Genomic DNA, 21,687 nt, shown 5'->3' with positions numbered 1-21,687 from the left:
AACTACTGGCTTCCCCGCTCTGTATTTAGCCCTGCTGCTTGCCCAAAGCAAAACTAAATGTAGAAAAAAAAAATGCACCTGGAACAGCATGTCCCGAGTGTCGGTCGATAAAAATTACAAACCCGTGCAACTTATCATCTATAGGTACTTTAAGTCAAGAGACCTACCCCCAGTTATAGAAAAGGACAGATAAGATGATATAGACTTTTTGGGAGAACTTGAAACAAGCTTCATCACTTACCTGGAGGTTTGTAATTAACAAGGGGCTGCTGCGGTGGCGGCTGTTGTGCTTGTGGTGGTTGCTGGGGTGGTGGTTGTTGCTGGATCGCAGGCAGTGTTCTCTTTCCCTGTACAGCTAGTTGCAGGTTCTCAGACAATGGCTGTCCTCTGGCTAACATTTTATAAGCCAATATTTGTGCACGAAGTTGATGAAGTTGCACCTGGCTAAATGCTGAGGGACCACGACTTGGCTGGCTTATCACTTGCTGCTGGTCTCCTTGTATCATGAGCCCAGGTTGAGCTGGTGGTATTTGTGGAGGTGTTGGGCCTCCACCTGACATTGGACTGGACACATGTTCTGGAGCTCCCAATGGGGAAGGATGAGGAGACATGTAACCTGAAGCAAAAAAAAAAGAATTGACAAATTGTCCCACTATTAACAGATAAGGAGGTGAACCTGTCACTGAGCCTTTGCCTATGGATGCATGTCAACCTGTGTAAAGCTAACCATACACTAATATTTTCTTCCTTCATCCCTTGGGCTTAACAAAAAACAAATGACAGATTCCTCCATCAACAGCTATGATCGGAGAATCTCCCGCAGTTAGCATTGTATGCGGAGAGCCGCTGCTGGCCACTTTTAGAATACCCAAACAGAGCTGACAGCTCATTTGAATATTTTCCGCCTGGCTTCTTCGATCAGCTGATCAAGTGATGCCGGCCAAAAGGGTGCCCGACAGAGGCATCCACTGTGCGACTTTCAGCCAGTTCATCAAGAAAAGGCAACAATTCGTAAAGTGTATGGCCAGCTTTTATCTAAATATCTGGCAATATAGGTTATTTTTAAGTGCATTGTAACTAGATGACTTAAGGCGTTTGGCGCACATCCTAAAAAACTTCAACAAGGTACCTTGGGAGTACACTGTATGCCCTGTTGCTCTTCCCCGCTGCAGCTCCGCCTGGAAATCCCAAGCTGTAAAATGACTGCTGGGACTAAACTCAATGGAGTGAAAGGTCCCAAAAACCCTACCATTGCCTGATGAATGTACTCGAAAAGGCAATGATTTTCTCAGAAAAATTCTAATATCTTTATTTACAGCAGGGAGTTCATCATTCCATATATAATAGCCCCTTTATTTAGCTTTCCTATGGGAGTAAACATCAAAACATTACTATTAATTATAATGTTAATTAAGCATAACACCACATATATACAGTTTATGTGTATCTAAGTGGAATCAAATAAATATATTGTGGGCAGAGTGATTTATTGACTTCTCATGAATACATATTACATCATATATTATTATTACCAGGCAAATTAAAGTGACACTAAACTCAGGAGTTAAAGTGACATTCAAAAGTCACAAATATTCCCCGTCCCCACCATGCTGCTATAAGGACTTGCCTTAAATAATGCCTCTTTATTCGATTATCTTCCTTCCACTTGTATTCCCTCCAGCGCTGGTGCTGGTCTCTAATCTACCGTAGACTTCCGTCTGTTCCTGCCCCAGTGTCTGTCGGCATGCACGCTCCCGGTTGCATGCATTGATTTACAGCAAGTCTCTCCTCTTCTCCCCCTCCGAAGATCTGTACTGTGCATGCACCCACCCCATCGTGCTGCTCGGCCGCCGGAGAATCTTCAGATCTTCGGACGGGAGTGAGCAGCGGAGACACAGGTAAGGAATAACCTTTTTGGTAACTTTTTATTTTTGAATAGATCTACTAGCAGCAGTAGATCTATGCAAAAAAGATCTATGCAAAAAAAAATAATTATACTTTCAATCTTAGAAATGCACTCAAGTACTTTAAAGTGGACCTTTACCCATATCTTTAAAACAACAACACACACACCTTTAGAAATGTTTAGTACTGACAATCTACAAACACATATAGATATTTGCTGGCTTTTTATTCTTTGCATACCATATTTCTCTTTTCTTCCCCAGTCTTCTGACAGTGGCCATGTTTACTAAGGATAGATTACTGGCTCTTCTTTTACTTCCTGGCACATGTGACTAGACATGTGACCAGAACATGTGACCATGCACATCATCTCAGGGGAGGAAAGTGTCTTTCCCTGAGATTACAGATGAGATTTCCCTGCAATGCTCTGCTGATAACAAGGCAATCCCAGGATGCATTGCGTTGGCAAACTGAAGCCATTTTGCCCTTTCAAAGCAGGAAGTGAATGCTCTGCAAGTGTAAGTATTTAATAATCACAGCATTTTACACCGGACATGTCTACGTTATTATTAATCATCATACATAGAGGGATGCATTGGTACAATTTGATTTGAGTGTAAAGTTCCGCTTTACCTATTTACAGAAATGTATCTTATTTGTGTATCACTCAACTGTAGGGCTGTAACTAATGATTATTTTCATAATCGATTAGTTGATCGATTCAATTAATCGGATTTTAAAAAAACATAAAATAAATACCATCCTTAATTTAAAATAAAATACACAAATGCAGTGTTACAAAGTTGACTTCAGAATAAACTGCATGCACAATTGTTTGCAATTACACTGCTCTGGAACGCACAGCATTGCGGCACTGTGCGTTCCAGTGCAGGCTATCACACTTAAGTAGGAGGCGCGTTTGGGGTGCAGCTGAAATGAATGGCACTGCAACGTACCTCCCGGAGCAGAATTTGTCAGGTCGAAACCGAAAATGACTTTTTCCCACCTTTTATCCTTTTTAAAAAAAAAGTAATTGTGTTGTAAGCACATGGCGCTTGAATAGCTTCAGCCAGGGAATGACAGCTGCCAGTGACAAGATTCTGCAAATGATAACTGAATGTAAATACAGCAGGTAATGTGCTGGTGCAATTGCCAGCCTGCTATTGGCCATTTCACATTGCAATAGCCAATAGCAGGCTGGCTAGTGTACCCGCCCACTGCTTGCTGTGCCCTCCTCCCGGCTTGGAGGAGAGAGCTAGGAGATCCAACCAACTAATTGATAATGAAAATAGTTGACAACTATTCTCATTATCGATCGATTAGTGAAGCACTACTCAACTGTAGATCCTCAAATCATGTCTGAGTTTGAAGCGTCACTGTCCTTCCTTCTGGAGGGTGGCTACTTTTGTCCCCCATGGTCCCTGTGTGTGTTGTAAAGTAGTCACCACTCCAATCTCGCTCCCGTGATGGACTACAGTCTCATGTTTAAGTTTACTAATTTATATTGATATTATAGTCCATCACGGAAGCGAGCTTGGAGTGGTGGCTACTTTACAACACACACAGGGACCATGGGGAACAAAAGTAGCCACCCTCCAGAAGGAAGGACAGTGTCGAATTGTCAGAGATGAATTGAGGATCTACAGCTGAGTGATACACAAATAAGATACATTTTTGTTAATAGTTAGGGTACTTGAATGTACTTTTAAGATTTAACTTCTGAGTTTAGTGTCACTTTAACCGGTTCACTTTACTGAAGGAAACCCAAGGGTCTACTACAAGTGTCCCCCAACCCTATCTAATACCAAGCACCTGAGTTTCCTTACACAGCCAGGCCAGAGGCACATCACTAAAGCCAGCAGTACTGGATATTAGTTGAGGGAGGAGTGCGGAAAAGGCAAGTTAAAGGCTCCTGTGCGTCCCTTGAGTAAAGTGAACCTGCTACTAAGTCCAGACAAACATGAGATTAGTCAATACAGACTACCCTAGACAATACATCTTGCAGATGTCTTTGAAGGCTGGATAATTACAGCTCCTACTGACAAACATACCATAGTCATTGCTTCCATTAATCTAATCTTATACCGCTGAGACCTGATCTTTCTCATCATAAAATCGGAACAGAAATACAAATGACAGAAGGCTTTTCTTGAGGTGTGCATATAATCTGTACAGATGCACGCTATTTATATTACTATTCATACAATATATACATGAAGTTGCCATCACTGTGGCAGAAATAAACAATAAATGATAAGAGTTGGAACAACTGCAGAGAATGTTTACGGCCGCCATTTCTAAAGCAAACATCATTACATATGAAATCTACAAAAAATCATATGAATAACAACCACATCATGTAGCTAAAGATGCACAGAATATTAATGTGGATTGTGCAAATAACTACACTCAAATATTTCAGGAAACTTTCAAAGTAAGCTGCAGTAAGCAGTAGGGCTGCAACAACTAATCGACATAATCGATTATAATCGATTATTGAAAAAGTTGTCAACTTTTTCAATAATCGATTAATCGGCTTCCGATCAGTTGGCCCTGTTCACAGCTCCACACGCTGTGCGCCGCACCTCCTCCCCACCTCACGCTCGCCGCTGCCAGACCCGCCCGCATCCACGCTCTTCACGCCGCACCTCCTCCCCGCCTCACACTCACCGTCCACCCACATCCACGATTGGCACAGGGACGCGGGGAGATGTAGTAAGGAGGAGCAGGTGTGGGGGGATGACAGCCGCCGATAGACAGGTCCGATCTCAGAAGCAAGTTGCTGGAAGACTGCTCAGGTAAGCCTGCACTTCCCTCCCCCCCACATGGTGCTCTATAATGTATTGCTGGGATTTGTATTCCTCTATCGCTGATGGTACATTGTGCTGTATATTATACATAGGAATACAAATCCCAGCAATACATTATACACTGCATGTATAATGTATTGCTGGGATTTGTTGTACTCCTCTATAGTTGGTGATATTCTGCATTGCGCTGTGTAGAGGACTACAAAACCCAGCAATAATACATTATACAGCGCAATGCAGAATACCACCACCTATAGAGGAGCACAGCAAATCCCAGCAATAGTACATTATACAGCGCAATGCAGAATACCACCAGCTATAATGTACTATTGCTGGGATTTGTTGTAGTCCTCTATAGCTGGTGATATTCTGCATTGCGCTGTATAATGTACTATTGCTGGGATTTGTAGTCCTCTATAGCCGATGCTATTCTGCATTCATTGCTGTATAATTTTACACTTTCCATTTCACTATATTGCACACCACACCATTTTTTTACTTCCACCGCTCCAAGCTTGCTCCTGTGATGGACTACAACCTCAATACAAACTAGTAGTCCATCACTGGAGCCATTTTTTAAAATGTATGTTATTGTTTATCCGATTAACCGATTAATCGAACTTAATAATCGGCTAACTAATCGATTTTGAAAATAATCGTTAGCTGCAGCTCTAGTAAGCAGACATTTTGATGGTAATGCAGTGCAGGAACCTGGCCAGGAATTATTTTCATTTAGTTACAGTACGGCGATAAGTTTTTTGCAATAAAGTAATAAGCAAAGAGCAGTAAACTATATACAACAAACCAATATATTGTTTAGTGATGCAATAAAATGAAATCTGGTTGGTTTGTGTAGGATCAGGATTATGGCCAGATACCCTATGATGCTGGAAGGCGACTAGGGCAGAAATCAGACAGAGGCGTCACATAAAGGTCATTCTGTTTGTTTCTGCTATTTACGTCACCAAAATTCAAACTAGCTTGGCAAGGGATACCTGCAATTTGCTATTGTGCAAACTAGAGTCCTTTAGGGAGATGCATCCTCGATTTGTTCTGGTAACCATAGTCACCAGGATTGAAAGTAAAGGAAAAGCCAAAATTTTGAGTGGTGACCAGAACAGGAATCTAGGGGAAATCATCCAATGGGGACACTTGCGGTGAACACTAGAGCTAGCCATACATCTTTGGGTTAAGAGAAATCAATTGAATCTCCTTTCCATGCTAAACAGCGTGCATGGAAGGAATCTTACCTGCCGGCTTTTGTATTCAGCAGGTCGTCAACTGCTGAATAACCCCAACAGTCCCTGGAAGCCGTTGCCCTTCGTCCGACAATTTTTTACTCCTCTCTTTAGATTACAATAATAATTATTTTTTTTTTTAATTCTGGTGCCAACAGGGCCACCCACAGCTGGAATTTTGGTCAATTCAACAGGAATTGGCTGAAATTTGAGCAGTGTCTGGAAATCCTAAGAGGGGGTTGACCTTATTTTAAGAGACTATCAACAGGTCAGAAAGTGGAGGGAGATCTTCTCAATGGGAAGATGGCAAAAAAAAGCCTGCCAGGTGTTTTAACCATTACCTATGCTACCCAAAAAGACCACAAACGTTTTGGCTTTAGATATACTTTAAATTCATGGGCCCTCTATAATGTGTCTTATGGGCAATAACAGGTTAAGCCGGGTAACAAAGATTTAGATGACATGCATAGTGGTGCTGGCATTCAGCATTAGGATAATTAGGGATGCCACAATAGCTAGCGCAATGTCTGGGTAATGCCTTTCAATGTGACAGACAACGTGTTCCTCCTGCCAGTGTTTTCTGAATAAAGATATAAGACGTTATTTATACAAAATCTTCAGCTCTACAATAATAATAAGTATGCTAAACAAATTCTGGCTGCCTTGATTAGGCTGAAAGTACTAGCAAGCCCAGGTTTTTGGGTTTCTTTTTATTTTACTTTATCAAAAGGAATTTAAAAAAAAAAAAAAAAAAAAAAAAGAGAAGAAAAGATATACACCTATTACAAAACCTGCACGATTTAAGTCCACAGATCTAGATTCTTCATGCCAAAGTCACCCTACAGGTCAGTAAGGGCTGGTTCACACCACAGCCATTGTTCTGCATTGAGGCGTGGTGGCCGACGCAAACACGATGCAAACAACCTTGGTTTCAACACCTGTGCACCGAGTTGTGTTGTGCTGCGGTAAAATGATTTAGACATCCTCAACATAATAAATGAGGTGTGCATGACCCCAATGCCCAAGTAATGCGAGCGGTTTCATGAAAGTCACAGGCGAGACAAAGTAAGTAACATGTACCTTGACTGTGCTGATCCATTGGGCTCTGAGGAGGACCCATACCAGCATGTGGAGGCCTCATGTTTGAGCTTTTCATAGTAGCACAGTGCATTTCTTCAGACATTCCTTTGTCATGCATGCTCTCCATGGGGGGCTGAAAAGAAGTTATATGTCAGAAAGTCATCTGCAAAGCATCATATCACAAGTCACATTCTTTTCCCAAAAGGCCCTAAAACTTTGTTTTTTTCCATCTTACATTAACCTGTACTGTTCAACAAAGTGCAGAGAGGCCCAAGCCATTACCTAACATTGCTTTCCACACCTTCAAGAGAACTGGTGGGGACAGAAATAAAGGAGCTGCCACTTCTGAAGGTAACCTATGCCGACAGATATGAGGGCTGCCATTGCCGAGCTTCTTCTAAGAATGCTAGCCTTTTTGTCACAGAAGAGTAAGGATTCCCAATGTGCATATTTATTCTGGGGCATTGCTTCAAAAGCAAAGTGCACCTTTTAGAAAAAAGAAAATCAATTAAATGCACACTACTTTATTACATAAAAGAAAAAAAATGTACATGTATTTTGTTTTTTGCATTGAAGCCTGTAAAGCATTGCAACTGCAATCAGTGGATCGTGGTTGCAATGCTCAGGTTACGTCCATGTACCTACCTCAGGACGGACATTCAGTAACAGGAGGAGCAAGAATAAATGAACAACAAGTACAGGGACATCATCGTACTTGTATTCTATTAAGAACTACAAGTCCCTCTGCCATTGTGGCTGACGGGATATGTAGTTTCGCCACTTACAGATACTGCCAAGGGATCTGTGAATAAATTACATGACTGTGTGGGCAGAGCCATGCACAACCACACAGAATTCAAAAAACAACAACAGCAGCTTTCAGGGAGAAGAACCCTGCAAGTCAGGTAAAGTGGTAACGTGGGTGGTTGCGATGTTGCCATGTTAAACCCTAAATATGGGTGTTAAGAGGCTAAGTTTATTTTTCTGACCATATTTCATATAAGTCAATGAATCAGAAGGACAAGCGCTAGCAGTTTGTTTCTGGAGAGGGCAATAGAAGTGGCAGCCTCCATATTTCTCTCATTACACATTATAAACTTTGAGCCAATCATCCTAGATTCTGGCTTCACCACTATGCAAGTTGTAATAAACACAATACATGTATAGATTAGCCACTAGAATAAGCAAACACTCAATTGTCTCTCTTCTTAAAGAGCATTAAAAAATTGCATATACAATGCAGCCTGTCAAACGTGTTAACACAGCAGCCTATGCCGCTCTGCCACATAGTTTCTATTGATTGTTGAATCTGCCAAGAGATCTGTTGATTGTCCACTTGCATTAACAGGGTGACAACACTGTTTCTTCTGCAATTTAATCACTGCAACATTGTCACCCTGTGGACAGGGTAGTCTTAGTTAAAAAGTTAACGTCCAAGTTAACATCCAAGTCCGGCTAACAGTTACAGGAACAGATTTTTTTTTCTTTTGGTAAAAAGGTTCAAACTATATGAACTAAGGTTGACTATTGTAAGCACCCTGGTTATAATAGTTTGGCCCAACCCTTGTAATTGTCACTTTTGTTGAACAGCTTAGCTTGAATATAAAAAGGTGGAGAAAAATTTAAATACAAATCAAAAAACAAATTTACTATACAAAATACGATCATTAGGAGGTATTGGCCACATACAGGCAACAATATACAACATTTCATTATAGTGCTCCTTTAACAATTGTTGTGATAAGCTATCAGCAACACATGGAGGCCATTGTTCTAGTTTATTCATTTCCCCTCTCTTAGCACCTCAAGCATTTCATAGAAGCCATTAACCAGCCATTAAAAGGCCATTTTAGAAGTTATGATTTTCTCCCAAAAAAATAGAAAATGAAAGTCAGCAGTGAGTATTGTGTTATGTATTTATGTGTTAAGTATTTCATATAGAAGTATGTGTTAATTGTAGCTCTCGTTTTAATGTGTGTGCTAGGCTGTGTATGCGAGTGTTCTAGCTTGAAGACAGACTGTTTTTCAGTTTACAGCACTTTTTGTTTTATCAGACAGGTAAAGTGCGTGTAAACTAACTATGATCTTCTCTTATGTGCTCCCTTTTAGTCTAAATAAGCCACTGAAAAGGGTTTAGTCATATCATTTAAATAAGTGCAAAAAATACCCATTGATCCTGAAATCTTGCAAGTTGATAACTTTCTGTGGACATGCCTGCACGGCACTCTCAAGCAGTGTTATCAGCCCCCAGTTCTCCCCTGTGAACTACAGAGCAGCTGTAGTCCTAATGTACTTTCAGTCCTAGGGTGAAAAAAAATACTGCTTCACAGATGCAGTTCAACGAGTCATTGTTGTCACCCTAGGATGGGAAGTGTGCTACTGGTAGGATCACCATGTGAACATAGAGGAAAAGTTGTCTGAAAAAAACAAAACTAATGCAGCCACCAAATACTTTATTGTATTCTCTGCATCAAGGTAAAAAATGGCCAGTACCGGATGCACACAGCTACTGTGGGGCACAGTCGGGAGGCAAGCAAGCAAATACTCTGTTTTTTTAAAGAAAAAAACAGCAGTATTTATAAAAGGGCGGGTGTAAAAAAAAAACCCACAAAGCTTTAATATCACTTTAAGACTGATAAGCTGCGACATATTAAATTGTTATCCTTGGTTTGAAATACACTTCAAGGTCACGATACTAAAAAATTCTAATGAATTTAAATGTTTATATGTGTTTATGTGTTGCATTCACACCTAGGCGTCAGCGTTTTTGTGCATATTCGATCGCATTTTATTTAGCGTATCGTCTAGCGTGTTTTTGCACATTTTAACACACATTTGACGCACGTTTTTTTGTGAGCAGATTGACAAAACACTGCAGTGAATGGACAAACGTGTGCAAAAATGCACACAGTAATGGGCACAACGCTTGTGTCACATGTTTCCAGGCAGTTCCTTGAAGTCTACTGGGCCAAACGTGCTGCAATCTGCCAAAAAAATAAAAGCTTGGGTACCTTTTTTAGCTTGGAACCAAACCGAGGTGTGAACAGGGGGTCATTGAAATAAATGGGATGTCTTGTGTTTAGAGTTGTGTGCGTCAAAACGCCTAGGTGTGAACAGGGACTATAGGTATGAAGTTTGAGTGCTCATTAACTGTAATTGTTCTGAAATGACCCAGTAGTCCAAACTCTATGCCAAAGGGAGAAAGTCAATGAAGTGACTGAATCAGACATATATTAGACTAAAATAACAGGTTAAGTCAATAAGGTGATCACCTACTGAAACTATGCAATACAATACAATATATATATATATATATCGTTTGAGGAATTTGACCACTATGTTAGGATGTTTTAAAATTTTTACCATTTCTAAAAGACTGATTTCTGCTGATGATGTGTTCATTTCAATGCACAGTTCTGAAGCTTACATCACAGCTTTCGTATAAATATCATTACGTTTGGTACCAGTACTTCCTACCTTGTGCATTTGATGCATGCCCTCTGGTGGAAAATCTGTACCCATGCTTGAGAGTTGGTGAGAGACACTAGGGGGTCCAGGGCTGGGACCCATCATACTGTGTACAGATCCTGGAGAAGGCCCTGGTCCTGGACTTGGTCCTAGGATGGGGCCCGGTGAAGGCCCGGGCCCAGGGGAAGGCCCTGGATGAGGCATGGCACCCGGGTCTGTAGGCGTAGACATTGAACGTCACGTGCCTAAGAGAGAGAAAAAGATATTTGAGAAATGTGGGGAACATCTTTAAATGCAAACAAATTGGTAACGTAGATTTTAAGATAACGTCACTAACAAACTGAGCTCTACCACACAGCACTTTGTACTCTTATTAACTGGGGTGCATTCTGAAGTCTCTGTGTTAGCCCTTCTGCTCGAGGATGGAAAAAAACGTCAAAAACAATTGACAGTGATGTCACCACCCCAGTACCAGACTCCTTGTCTTACTGCTGCTCATGCTGTCATACCACGCCACTGGTGTTCACAAGAGGCACTACCTTGAGCTTCTACTGTCTTGGAACATGACACATGAGACAGTTTCCTAGTGACTTGGTCCACCTGGTTTGCATTTTGTGACTTCCCTGTGCTTCTTGATATGCTCTCCAACACTCATGATTGATCTTGTGCTCTGAATACGGCACTAAGTCGGATCTCTTTTCCCTTCTTTTTTTCTCTTCTGTTCCCTTATTTTTCTACTTATCCCTTGTATACCCTCCCTAATAATTTCAGAATTTGTTTTCTATATAGTTGGTCTTGGAAAACCCCAAACTACCCGAATTTGTGATTGACTCTTTCTAGGATACCCCTCACAGTGTCTTGCGCACTTTGTGGCATAGTTATACATTTGTGGGGTTTTTTTTTGTTACTGCAGATATTTATCATGGCCATGGGGGTGTTTATCTCCTTAGTGATCTCTCCTCTTACTTCATGTTCACTGTCAAGAGTACTTGAAGTTTTTTCCTTTTCTTGCACGTCACCTTCACTTTAGTGACATGCTATACTTCGCTCTTTAAAGATTGTTTGTTTCTGCCCTTGTAATATCTAAATGAATGAAATAAAATTAACTAACGCTTGCCAGGATTTTACAGTCCTCCCCAAATAACGGTATCAAAGTGCACCCAAGTATGCCACACAATGCCAGGTTCTGCACATCACAAATATAATAGGAACTGGAAGCAATCTAATTTGTGTATAAAATAGAACCTCAAGATGCATTTGCTGTATGGTTGATCTCTCTGAACACTACTAAAGCAGAAACAACTCTATGAATTTATTTTACTAAAAAAAACAGCCTAGGAATGAATTTTGTCACATGTAACCAGTCAGACTATTTCAGGAAATAAAAATTCACATTGCTGTGCTTGGCCGAACACCTGCATGCCCAGACTGAAATGCAGCGTGCACAAACTACCAAATCCTCTACATCACAGCATGACCCATCCTGAGTTACAGCACCTCTCACCAATGTCATCTCTTGTACTTGACACAAGTCCTTATTTTAGGCGTAATGCCATAAAGCTGCCACCCTGCATGCCGTTAGTACTTGTCAGCTAAAAAACAAATCTACAAAGTCTTGTATTTAAAAGTGGCATTTACACCAAGTACCATGACATCAGTTTTATATTAAGAAAGTAATTGTTTAATTTGGCTGACCATCAGTTTATGTACATGTCTAGTATAGTGTCTGATGATTGCCTTTCAGCTCCTCTCATTCCCAAAGCAGAGTAACATCCAATGCAACTGTAGTTCAGAGCAGACCATACACTACAAGACAGTTCTGACACCAGGGAAAAGCACAGACTGTACCAGCAACTTGGATCACTTGCAGTCCATGATAGACACTTAGGCTGGGTTCACACCTAGGCGTATCGAATATGATCGTTCGTCGTGCGTTTTGTGCCGTGCGTTTTTACCGCGATCCGCGGTTAAAAAAACCTGTGAGACAAACTAGGGCTGCAACAACTAATCGACATAATCGATTATAATCGATTATTGAAAAAGTTGTCAACTTTTTCAATCTGTTGGAAAAAGACTAGTATGCACTTGTCACGGAGATAGATATTTGTAAACTTTTTTTTAATAAAACTGCCAAGACCCTCGGTCATTATAGCGCAAATCTGTATGCAAACAGCCTTCTATTCAAAACAAGAAAAACTTTTAGGAAACATGCCCTTTATAGTTCAATCCAATCCAAAATTACTATGAGAGTGGAGGCCATGCGTTAAATTTCATATTGCATCCATACAGTTGGGCAAAAAAATATTTAGTCAGCCACCAATTGTGCAAGTTCTCCCACTTAAAAAGATGAGAGGCCTGTAATTGGCATCATAGGTAGACCTCAACTATCAGAGACAAAATGAGAAAACAAATCCAGACAAATCATATTGGCTGATTTGGAACAAATTTATTTGCAAATTATGGTGGAAAATAAGTATTTGGTCAATATCAAAAGGTCATCTCAATACTTTGTTATATATCCTTTGTTGGCAATGACAGAGGTCAAACGTGTCCTGTATGTCTTCACAAGGTTGGCACACACTGTTGCTGGTATGTTGGCCCCTTCCTCCATGCAGATCTCCTCTAGAGCAGTGATGTTTTGGGGCTGTCGCTGGGCAACACGGACTTTCAAGTCCCTCCAAAGGTTTTCTATGGAGTTGAGATCTGGAGACTGGCTAGGCCACTCCAGGACCTTGAAATGCTTCTTACGAAGCCACTCCTTCGTTGCCCGGGCGGTATGTTTGGGATCATTGTCATGTTGAAAGACCTAGCCACGTTTCATCCTCAATGCCCTTGCTGATGGAAGGAGGTTTGCACTCAAAATCTCACGATACATGGCCCCATTCATTCTGTCCTGTACACGGATCAGTCGTCCTGGTCCCTTTGCAGAGAAACAGCCCCAAAGCATGATGTTGCCACCCCCATGCTTCACAGTAGGTATGGTGTTCTTTGGATGCAACTCAGCATTCTCTCTCCTCCAAACACGACGAGTTGCGTTTCTACCAAATAGTTCTATTTTGGTTTCATCTGACCATATGACATTCTCCCAATCCTCTTCTGGATCATCCAAATGCTCTCTAGCAAACTTCAGACGGGCCCGGACATGTACTGGCTTAAGCAGGGGGACACGTCTGGCACTGCAGGATCTGAGTCCCTGGCGGCGTAGTGTGTTACTGATGGTAGCCTTTGTTACGTTGGTCCCAGCTCTCTGCAGGTCATTCACTAGGTCCCCCCGTGTGGTCCTGGGATTTTTGCTCACCGTTCTTGTGATCATTTTGACCCCACGGGGTGAGATCTTGCGTGGAGCCCCAGATCGAGGGAGATTATCAGTGGTCTTGTATGTCTTCCATTTTCTAATTATTGCTCCCACAGTTGATTTGTTCACACCAAGCTGCTTGCCTATTGCAGATTCAGTATTCCCAGCATGGTGCAGGTCTACAATTTTGTTTCTGGTGTCCTTCGACAGCTCTTTGGTCTTCACCATAGTGGAGTTTGGAGTGTGACTGTTTGAGGTTGTGGACAGTTGTCTTTTATACTGATAACAAGTTCAAACAGGTGCCATTGATACAGGTGATGAGTGCAGGACAGAGGAGCCTCTTAAAGAAGAAGGTACAGGTCTGTGAGAGCCAGAACTCTTGCTTGTTTGTAGGTCACCAAATACTTATTTTCCACCATAAATTTGTTCCAAATCAGCCAATGTGATTTGTCTGGATTTGTTTTCTCATTTTGTCTCTCATAGTTGAGGTCTACCTATGATGCCAATTACAGGTCTCTCTCATCTTTTTAAGTGGGAGAACTTGCACAATTGGTGGCTGACTAAATACTTTTTTGCCCCACTGTATATATCATAGAGACTATGTGATATATGCAGATTGTGTCTCCACTGCCCCTACAGGGCCTATACAAATGGTATCAATCACTTACAGCTCATTTGCATGTTTACACTATGCAAAATTAATCAAGAAAACAGGTTATCGCTTGGCCATTGGGCTAGACCCTGCAAGTAGATGCCCCTGCAATGGACTGGATTGTCTTCTCACAAGATTTTGCCTGTTCTGCATTCCCAAGGAAATCTTCCTAGAAGGATGGTTACATTGCACCCAGCAATGCAGAAAAGTCAGGGTAAGTATATATCAAACTTTTTTTCACCTAACAGTAGGTGATGTGTAAAGGGGGAGGGGGAGCACAGGCAATTTGAGCAGAGCATTTTACTGCAAGATCCGCCTTGAGATTTTGTGATATAGGAGCCATCAATACAAATAAGCCAGAATACAATTCAACTTGCGAGGCGCTAGCCTCTGATTATAGAACAAGAATACTTTTATGGTTTAGGGTAGTCAGGGGATTGGTTTTTCTTAGGATATGAAACAAACATAATATTGCAGGAACAAAGATGGTTTCTAGCAACTGATAAGATTGGGAGATACTGATCAACATGAATTTAGATACCAGATATTGTGAAAGGTGAAAAAGCCAGCCATAACCCAGTGCAGGTTGACTATCGCAATCCGGACAGAACCACCACTTGGTCTGTGTCTGGACCGCGGGCCGTCTGCTACACACCATGGAACCAATAACCATGGTTATTATTCGCTATACACGACATAGTTGCTATTTACCAAACAAGAAAATTACATTGGAAGGACTTCTCATCTCCAAAAAAACATTGCTACATATGTCCAGTTTGCAAAAGAACACCTGGATGTTCCACAAGGCTTTGAAAAAAATGTTCTGTAGACTGAGGCGTCGCTGAACAAACTTTCTTTTGAAGAAACCCACAAGGTAATGTCTGGAGGAATTAAAAAAGCACACCAGTACCATAAGCCCTGCCCGAACTGTGAGGTATGGTGGAAGAAACATTATGGTTTGCTACCTCAGGGCCTGAAAGCTGCTTTGAATTTAACAGGGTACCAGTTCATCCAGGAGTAGGAAAACTAAAAATGGCCATCAGGTTTTTAAAGCTGTCTGTGTTCCTGCTACAGAGATCCCCCTCATTTCCCATGGTCGTCAGGACAGGAAGTGAAAGCAAATTTCCCTAATGAGATCACAGACATAAATAAAAACTTGACATAGGTTGCAACCCATCCCCACTCACTCAATTCAAAATAAAATAAATGGAGTGGTTTTACAAGTTCGGTGATGCAACATGACAATATAAAAACATGGGAGTAAATCAATCAATGGAATGGTTTAAATAGAACAAAACGTATACTAGAATGGTTATGCGAGAGTCCAGACGTCAATCCAAATGAAATCCTGTAGCACACCCTGAAGAGAACTGTTCAAAGGAATCACATGCATATCAATGAACTGAAACAGTTATGCAAGTGAGGAAATAGTCCAAAAGTCCCCATAACGGTTTAGCAGCTACAGCAAATGTTTGGTGGAGGCTGATGTTGGTGGTGGATACGGTTAATGTTTAAACAATAAGTTTAATAAAGACATGGAAGAATGTAACGGTCTGTGTTTTACTAGTTTCAACAGATTGGTTTGTCCAGTAGCAAGATATACCGTAGATGAAAGTCAGACCACATAGTAAGAGCCATTCATGCATAAATCTAGGTAATGCATTGCACACAATATTTATATATTGTCTATAGACAATATTTATAGACACGGATACAACAAACATACAAACACATATGTACATGGCTGCATCGTTTTGTTGGCATCTTTAAAATATTGAAAAGCAGTAAACATATTGCACAGAAGACTGCATCTGTAAATGATGTAAAAACTCAGAACATGCTGGAAAAAAACTCTTGGAACCAATCCTAATGTAAGCACAGAGGTCTTTCTCACTTACGTCAACCTGCTAATGTGAACGCCACAATGAATTGAAGCAACATATTGTGCTAGGCTTCTGCTAAAAAGCTTTCCTGTCTGCATTATGAAAGGTGCATAAGAGGTCTATTAGGAAAAGAAAAAATACGAACCAAAATGGGTTATATAAAAGAGGTTTGAAAACATTTTCAAGAACTTACCAGAACTGAAAATACAAAAACTAAATGATGACAGCATGTAGTGGTGTTTAGCTACCCATAGCCAACTTCCTATGCAGTACTCCTTTTTAAAGCCCAACTGAAGCTTAAAGTTCAATTAGGATAACACCTACTTTGTATTTGTTACATGTTCACATTTTTTTCTTTTTTTAAAAAGGCAAAAATGAAGTTTTCCCCTTTTATGTGATGTTACTGAGGGGGCTAGGGAGTTGTGTTTACCATAATTAACCGTGTCTGTACTTTGCTGACAGGTCTTCATTATCAGTTGTAAACTAGATGTGCACACTATCTACCCTAACAAAAGGTTCAAGAACTCCAGAAATTTTAAAAGTTAACCCTTGCCGAGGAGCTACCCCCAGCCCTGCAAGGGATAACTGCTCATTCTTCTCTAGGAGTTAAAATAAAAAAGAAACACTCACCCGATCCTCTGCCCTGTGGTATGTCCCTCGGCGCCCTCACGTCTAATAGACCTGTATTAGATGTGATAGCGTCACGGGTCCTTAGGCCACCAGAGCACGAGGGAAAGAGGCTGTGAGCACCATTCTAGCTAGTCAGGAGAGAGGATCAGGTGAGTAGGTCTTATTTATTTTCGCCCCCCTAGACAAAACAAGCACTTACCCCAGCACTGCAAGGGTTAACTTTTCAAAATCCTGTCGTTCCGCTTGGATGGTACATTGTATTTGAAAGCACTTTTAGACCAATCTGTCCCTAATGCACCTCCCTTAACAGAACATGCAGTAGGTGTGATTGTGTGGTAGTTTGCGATTATAACACTGACACATACACACACACAACCACAGACACAATCTCACACACACCAAAACAATTGTAGGGGTTCAGCGTAGGCCACTGTGCTGTGACGAAGCTCCATTCATACGTGCATTGCTTGTACAGCTCCCTTGCACTCCCTGTAGAGGTTCCGGGAGCCAGAATGTGATGTCACTCCAGTCACACGAGGGAGCTGTAAGCAATGCACGTATGGATGGAGCTCCCTCGCGGCCATACCCCCAGCCCACCCCACATATTTTGAATGGCTGCTTGGCACGAGAACCAACAGTGCTGCACTCACCTAGTGCAATAGAAGGCATGCCGGGACCCAGTGAACATGGGGTCACGACCCACCAGTTGAGATGCCTGTTAACATACAAGCGATCCGCAGGCTGTAGAGCCGGTGGATCGCTTGTATTTTGCAACGATCGGTGCGCGTGCAAAAAAAGACGATTGCGCCCATTACGCCGCACATGTTACATATCGCCGCGAATGTCGCAGTGAGAGCAATAAGTCTAGGGCCATCAATCACTGATAACACTAAACTGATGAGTGGTAAAAGCTTTTAAAGTGTTGCCTATGGCCAATTTTGGGTATGGTAGTTTTCTGCGATGTCGCGGGTGCGCACAATTTTAAAGCTTGACATGTTTGGTGTCTATTTAACCGACGTGATCCCGACTTTTATATTTTACCAAAAAACTGGGTAATAAATGTTTCCTAACAATGTTAAAAAAAATTTCAGTAATTTTTCCTAATTATTGTAAAAAATAAAACCCGTAGTGGTGATTAAATACCACCAAAATAAAGCTCTATCTGTCCCCAAAACATTGTATAAAATTAATTTCAGTACAGCGTTGCATGACGGAATAAACGTCAAAGTATCGCAGCGCTGAATACTGAAAAATGGCCTGGCCAGGAAGGGGGTCTAAACACCTGGTCTTGAAGTGGTTAATAATATTTTTTAGCTTTTGCAGGATGTACGCAGCATGGGAGGGCAGAAAAACCTGCCAGTCAATTCCTGATTTTAGGTCGACTTTAAGGATTCAGTCCCTTTGTTTGAAACACCTTACAAAAAAAACAGAGCTGAATGCATCCTTTGTTCTTGGCTTTCAGCTAAAATACTGGCCCATCAGAGTGATGGGTGGTTCTTTTGAAATAAATGTAAATCCTAACTGAATTACATTTTGTTAACTAAAGCACCGTGTATAGTATTTTCACTTTTTTTTTTTTTACACAACTGTGTCCTGGTCACATAGTCATTTTGCAGTCACGTCCTCTCTAAAAGCTCTCCAGCTATGACAGCATGGAATTTTTAGGGGTGGGTTTCCTGATAGCAAACATAGTAGGCCATGGCTGTGTAATGTAGGTTGAAGTGGCCTACACAATTAGGAGACCATTGTCACTCTAACAGGAAATGCCTACACAAAGGTGCTATATGGCAGGCTCACCATGTATTTTGACGAAACTTAAACATTTGAAATCTTGAAAGTGACATTTGAAATTACATTAACATGTTAAAGCTTAAGTAATTTTACAGATACTTTAAAGGAGAACTATGAGGTGAGTGCTTTTCACTCACCTCATAGTTCTAGCCGACCTTTGCCAATGAGACTGTCACAGGTCGGCTCAGTAGATCGGGAGGTGAGGGAACACATACAGGGTTCGCTCACTTCTCGATCCTGTCACGGCTCTCTGCCGTGACAGGGGAGGGGCTGGATTCACCTCTCCCCACTCCGATCTGCCAGCGCTGACTGGTAGAACGGACGGGGGAGGGGGGCAGGTACAGCCGGCTCTGCCTCTAGATAGGCAGAGCCAGCTGTCAGTCACGCAGCTGGGCGGATCCCGTCTTCTAAGTCGGGATCCGCTCCGGCTGCGGCGTCTCAGTATACCGCGAGCTGTAGCTCGTGGTATACTGAGCTTAGGGTAACGGGAGGACGCTAGTTTGTGTCCTCCCATTACCCTAAGGGGAACTATGGGGAAAAACACTGACCCCATAGTTCTCCTTTAAAGTGACATTAAACCCTCAGATTTTTTAACATAAAACAATAGTGTAATGTGTGCCTTACTGTAATCCATGGTTGTTTCCCTTCTCTTTGCTGCTCTTCCTTTTAAATCTGTATCTGCTCTCATGCTCTGCAGAACTTCTGTTTTGCAGCAGACTGCCTTGTCTCAGGAATGATACAGGGTGTCTGTGTATACGTTTCTATAGGCTTGTAATCTGAGCCAGCACTACAGGAAGAGGCCCTGAGCTGAAAAGGGAAGTTCTCCCCAAGCATGAGAAGACATGAGTATTTAAAAAGGAAGAGCAGCAAAGAGAAGGGAAACAACGATGGATTACAGTAAGGCACACATTACAGTATTGGTTTATGTTAAACAATCTGAGGGTTTAATGTCACTTTAAGTGAGGTATAAAGACAAAAAAAAACCCACAAACACTCACACAGTTAAAGTAAAATGGCTCAATGCCAGAGAGTGAAGATGTTGCTAAACTTCTTTATTTTAGCAACATCTTCTCGCTCTGGCATTGAGCCATTTTACTTTAACTGTGTGAGAGACTACAAAATGGTGAAAAGTCATTTCAAGAGGACCTTGTTGTTAATTGTGGAATCTGTGCCCAAAAAAACACATATAAAAAGGCTGTAGAGGCAAAGAATTGCTTGTAATCTCCCTGCAACTGACCCTTTCCCCATTACGAACTCTCCACGCCATGTTCTGACAATATGTGGAAGTGGCCATCATGGTAGAGGTTGGGCTTTGCTTCCCCTCCAGCAAGGACAACAGAGAGCAGAACAGTAGTGACATTAGCAAAGCCCCTATATATACAGCAGTCAGCGGCCGCATTGCCTGAGATTTACACTGCAGATATACAGCTATAAGGCCTCATGCACACAGGTGTCTGGGAATTCCTGCTGCAGATATCCCAGGTAGGTTTGTGCAGCTGCTGCACCACAATAATGGCACAGTGAGTGGCAGCATCTGTCAGCGGTAGTCCGCATGTAATCATACATGTTACGATTACCTGCGCATTGGGAAAGATGTTTGCCTTTGACACAAAGAGCTTGCTTGCTGGGAAAAGCATCTCTCCTGATATGCAGATAATCATTCCACGCAAAATTACATGCGGACATCCACGGACAGATGCTGCCACTGTCACTCTGCCATTAACTTGAATGGGCACAGCGGCCACATCTGAACAGGCATAATTGAGATTCCTGCACCAACAATCCGCAGGTTCTTTCCGCTGAATTGCCCAGACGCTCGCCTAGGAACATTTACATAGCAGGAAGAGCCCTGCTTTTTTTTTTAGAATAAGAATCTGAGGATAAAGTCCATTTTTCAGGGTACTGCCTCGGCACATTAAACATTTTTCGATGTTCCTAATAACACAGCAAATCATTACTTCTCCAAAAAAAAAAAAAGCATGCACAGGGGTGTGGAAATTTAAACAAAAAAAAATACTTGTCCAAGGGTTAAAGCGGGGGCCGAATCTACTTGTACCTCATGACAATCTACTTGTCCCAATACGAAAAAATTGTTTTAATCAAAACTAGGGATGCACCGATATAGGTCTTTGGGTATCGAGTATGAGTACTGATATTTTGCTTTTGGTACTCGCCAATACAGAGTATTGGTGCTTCCGTTGGCATGGAGGAGGCTTCCCGGGCGATCAGGAAGATGGGCAGCGGGTAATTACATGCTACCCAGCTTCCTGATTGCCAGGGAAGCCGGGCTCCGTGCCAGCGGAAGCACCGGCACCAGTGCCGATTGGCTGGAATGCCGATTTCCCGGCCAAACAATATGTACATGTACTATATACTACATATAGAATGCACTGAACAATACATTTACAATTATCCTCTGCTAATATGAATGGGTTAAATGATCCATAGTACATAATATGTAGCCCTGTACCCCCTTTTCCCTTAAATAAATATTAATGTAATTTTATTGGTATCTATCTACCATTAGCTGCCTCATTTCCCACCCTCGGCTTATATTCGAGTCAATACTTTTTCCCAGTTTTTTGTGGTAAAATTAGGTACCTCGGCTTATACTCGAGTATATACGGTACTCTGTATTGGCGCATCCCTAATCAAAACTGTATTTGACTGTGCTAAATAGCGCTTCTCATTGGTCCGTGTGGTCACCTAACCAATGAGTGCTTGCAATGTGCGAGTGAAATTCAAAATGCATAGGGCTGGAGTGCGGTACGGGGTACAGATAGTACAACAGTACTGGCGGAGGGTAAGGACTGTTCGCCGAAAGGCAAGTATAGCCGGGGGATGGGTTTGGGAGAGATCGGGACAGATTTGATCAGATAATTCAATTTTCCCAAATTACCCTTTAACTACCTCCGGGCCGGCCGTAGTAAAAAAA

At 41.8% G+C, this 21,687-nt stretch overlaps 1 protein-coding gene across 1 annotated transcript in view; it reads right to left on the bottom strand.

The window, feature by feature from the left end:
* The window catches only part of SMARCA2 (SWI/SNF related, matrix associated, actin dependent regulator of chromatin, subfamily a, member 2), a 147,899-nt gene that overhangs the window by 112,692 nt on the left and 13,520 nt on the right, over positions 1–21,687 (bottom strand). The window contains exons 2-4 of the mRNA XM_018559474.1: positions 10,511–10,746; positions 7,034–7,166; positions 242–616 (exon numbers count right to left, since the gene is read on the bottom strand). Coding sequence (XP_018414976.1) covers positions 242–616; positions 7,034–7,166; positions 10,511–10,732 — 730 coding nt within the window. The 5' untranslated portion in view covers positions 10,733–10,746. The remainder of the gene's footprint in view (positions 1–241; positions 617–7,033; positions 7,167–10,510; positions 10,747–21,687) is intronic.

This window comes from Nanorana parkeri, unplaced genomic scaffold, assembly GCF_000935625.1.
Source record: "Nanorana parkeri isolate BGI_ZX_2015 unplaced genomic scaffold, ASM93562v1 scaffold398, whole genome shotgun sequence".
Classification (NCBI taxonomy): Eukaryota; Metazoa; Chordata; class Amphibia; order Anura; family Dicroglossidae; genus Nanorana; species Nanorana parkeri.
The sequence above is the reverse complement of the archived record's forward strand: the minus strand, read 5'-3'. Positions and strand labels throughout refer to the sequence as shown.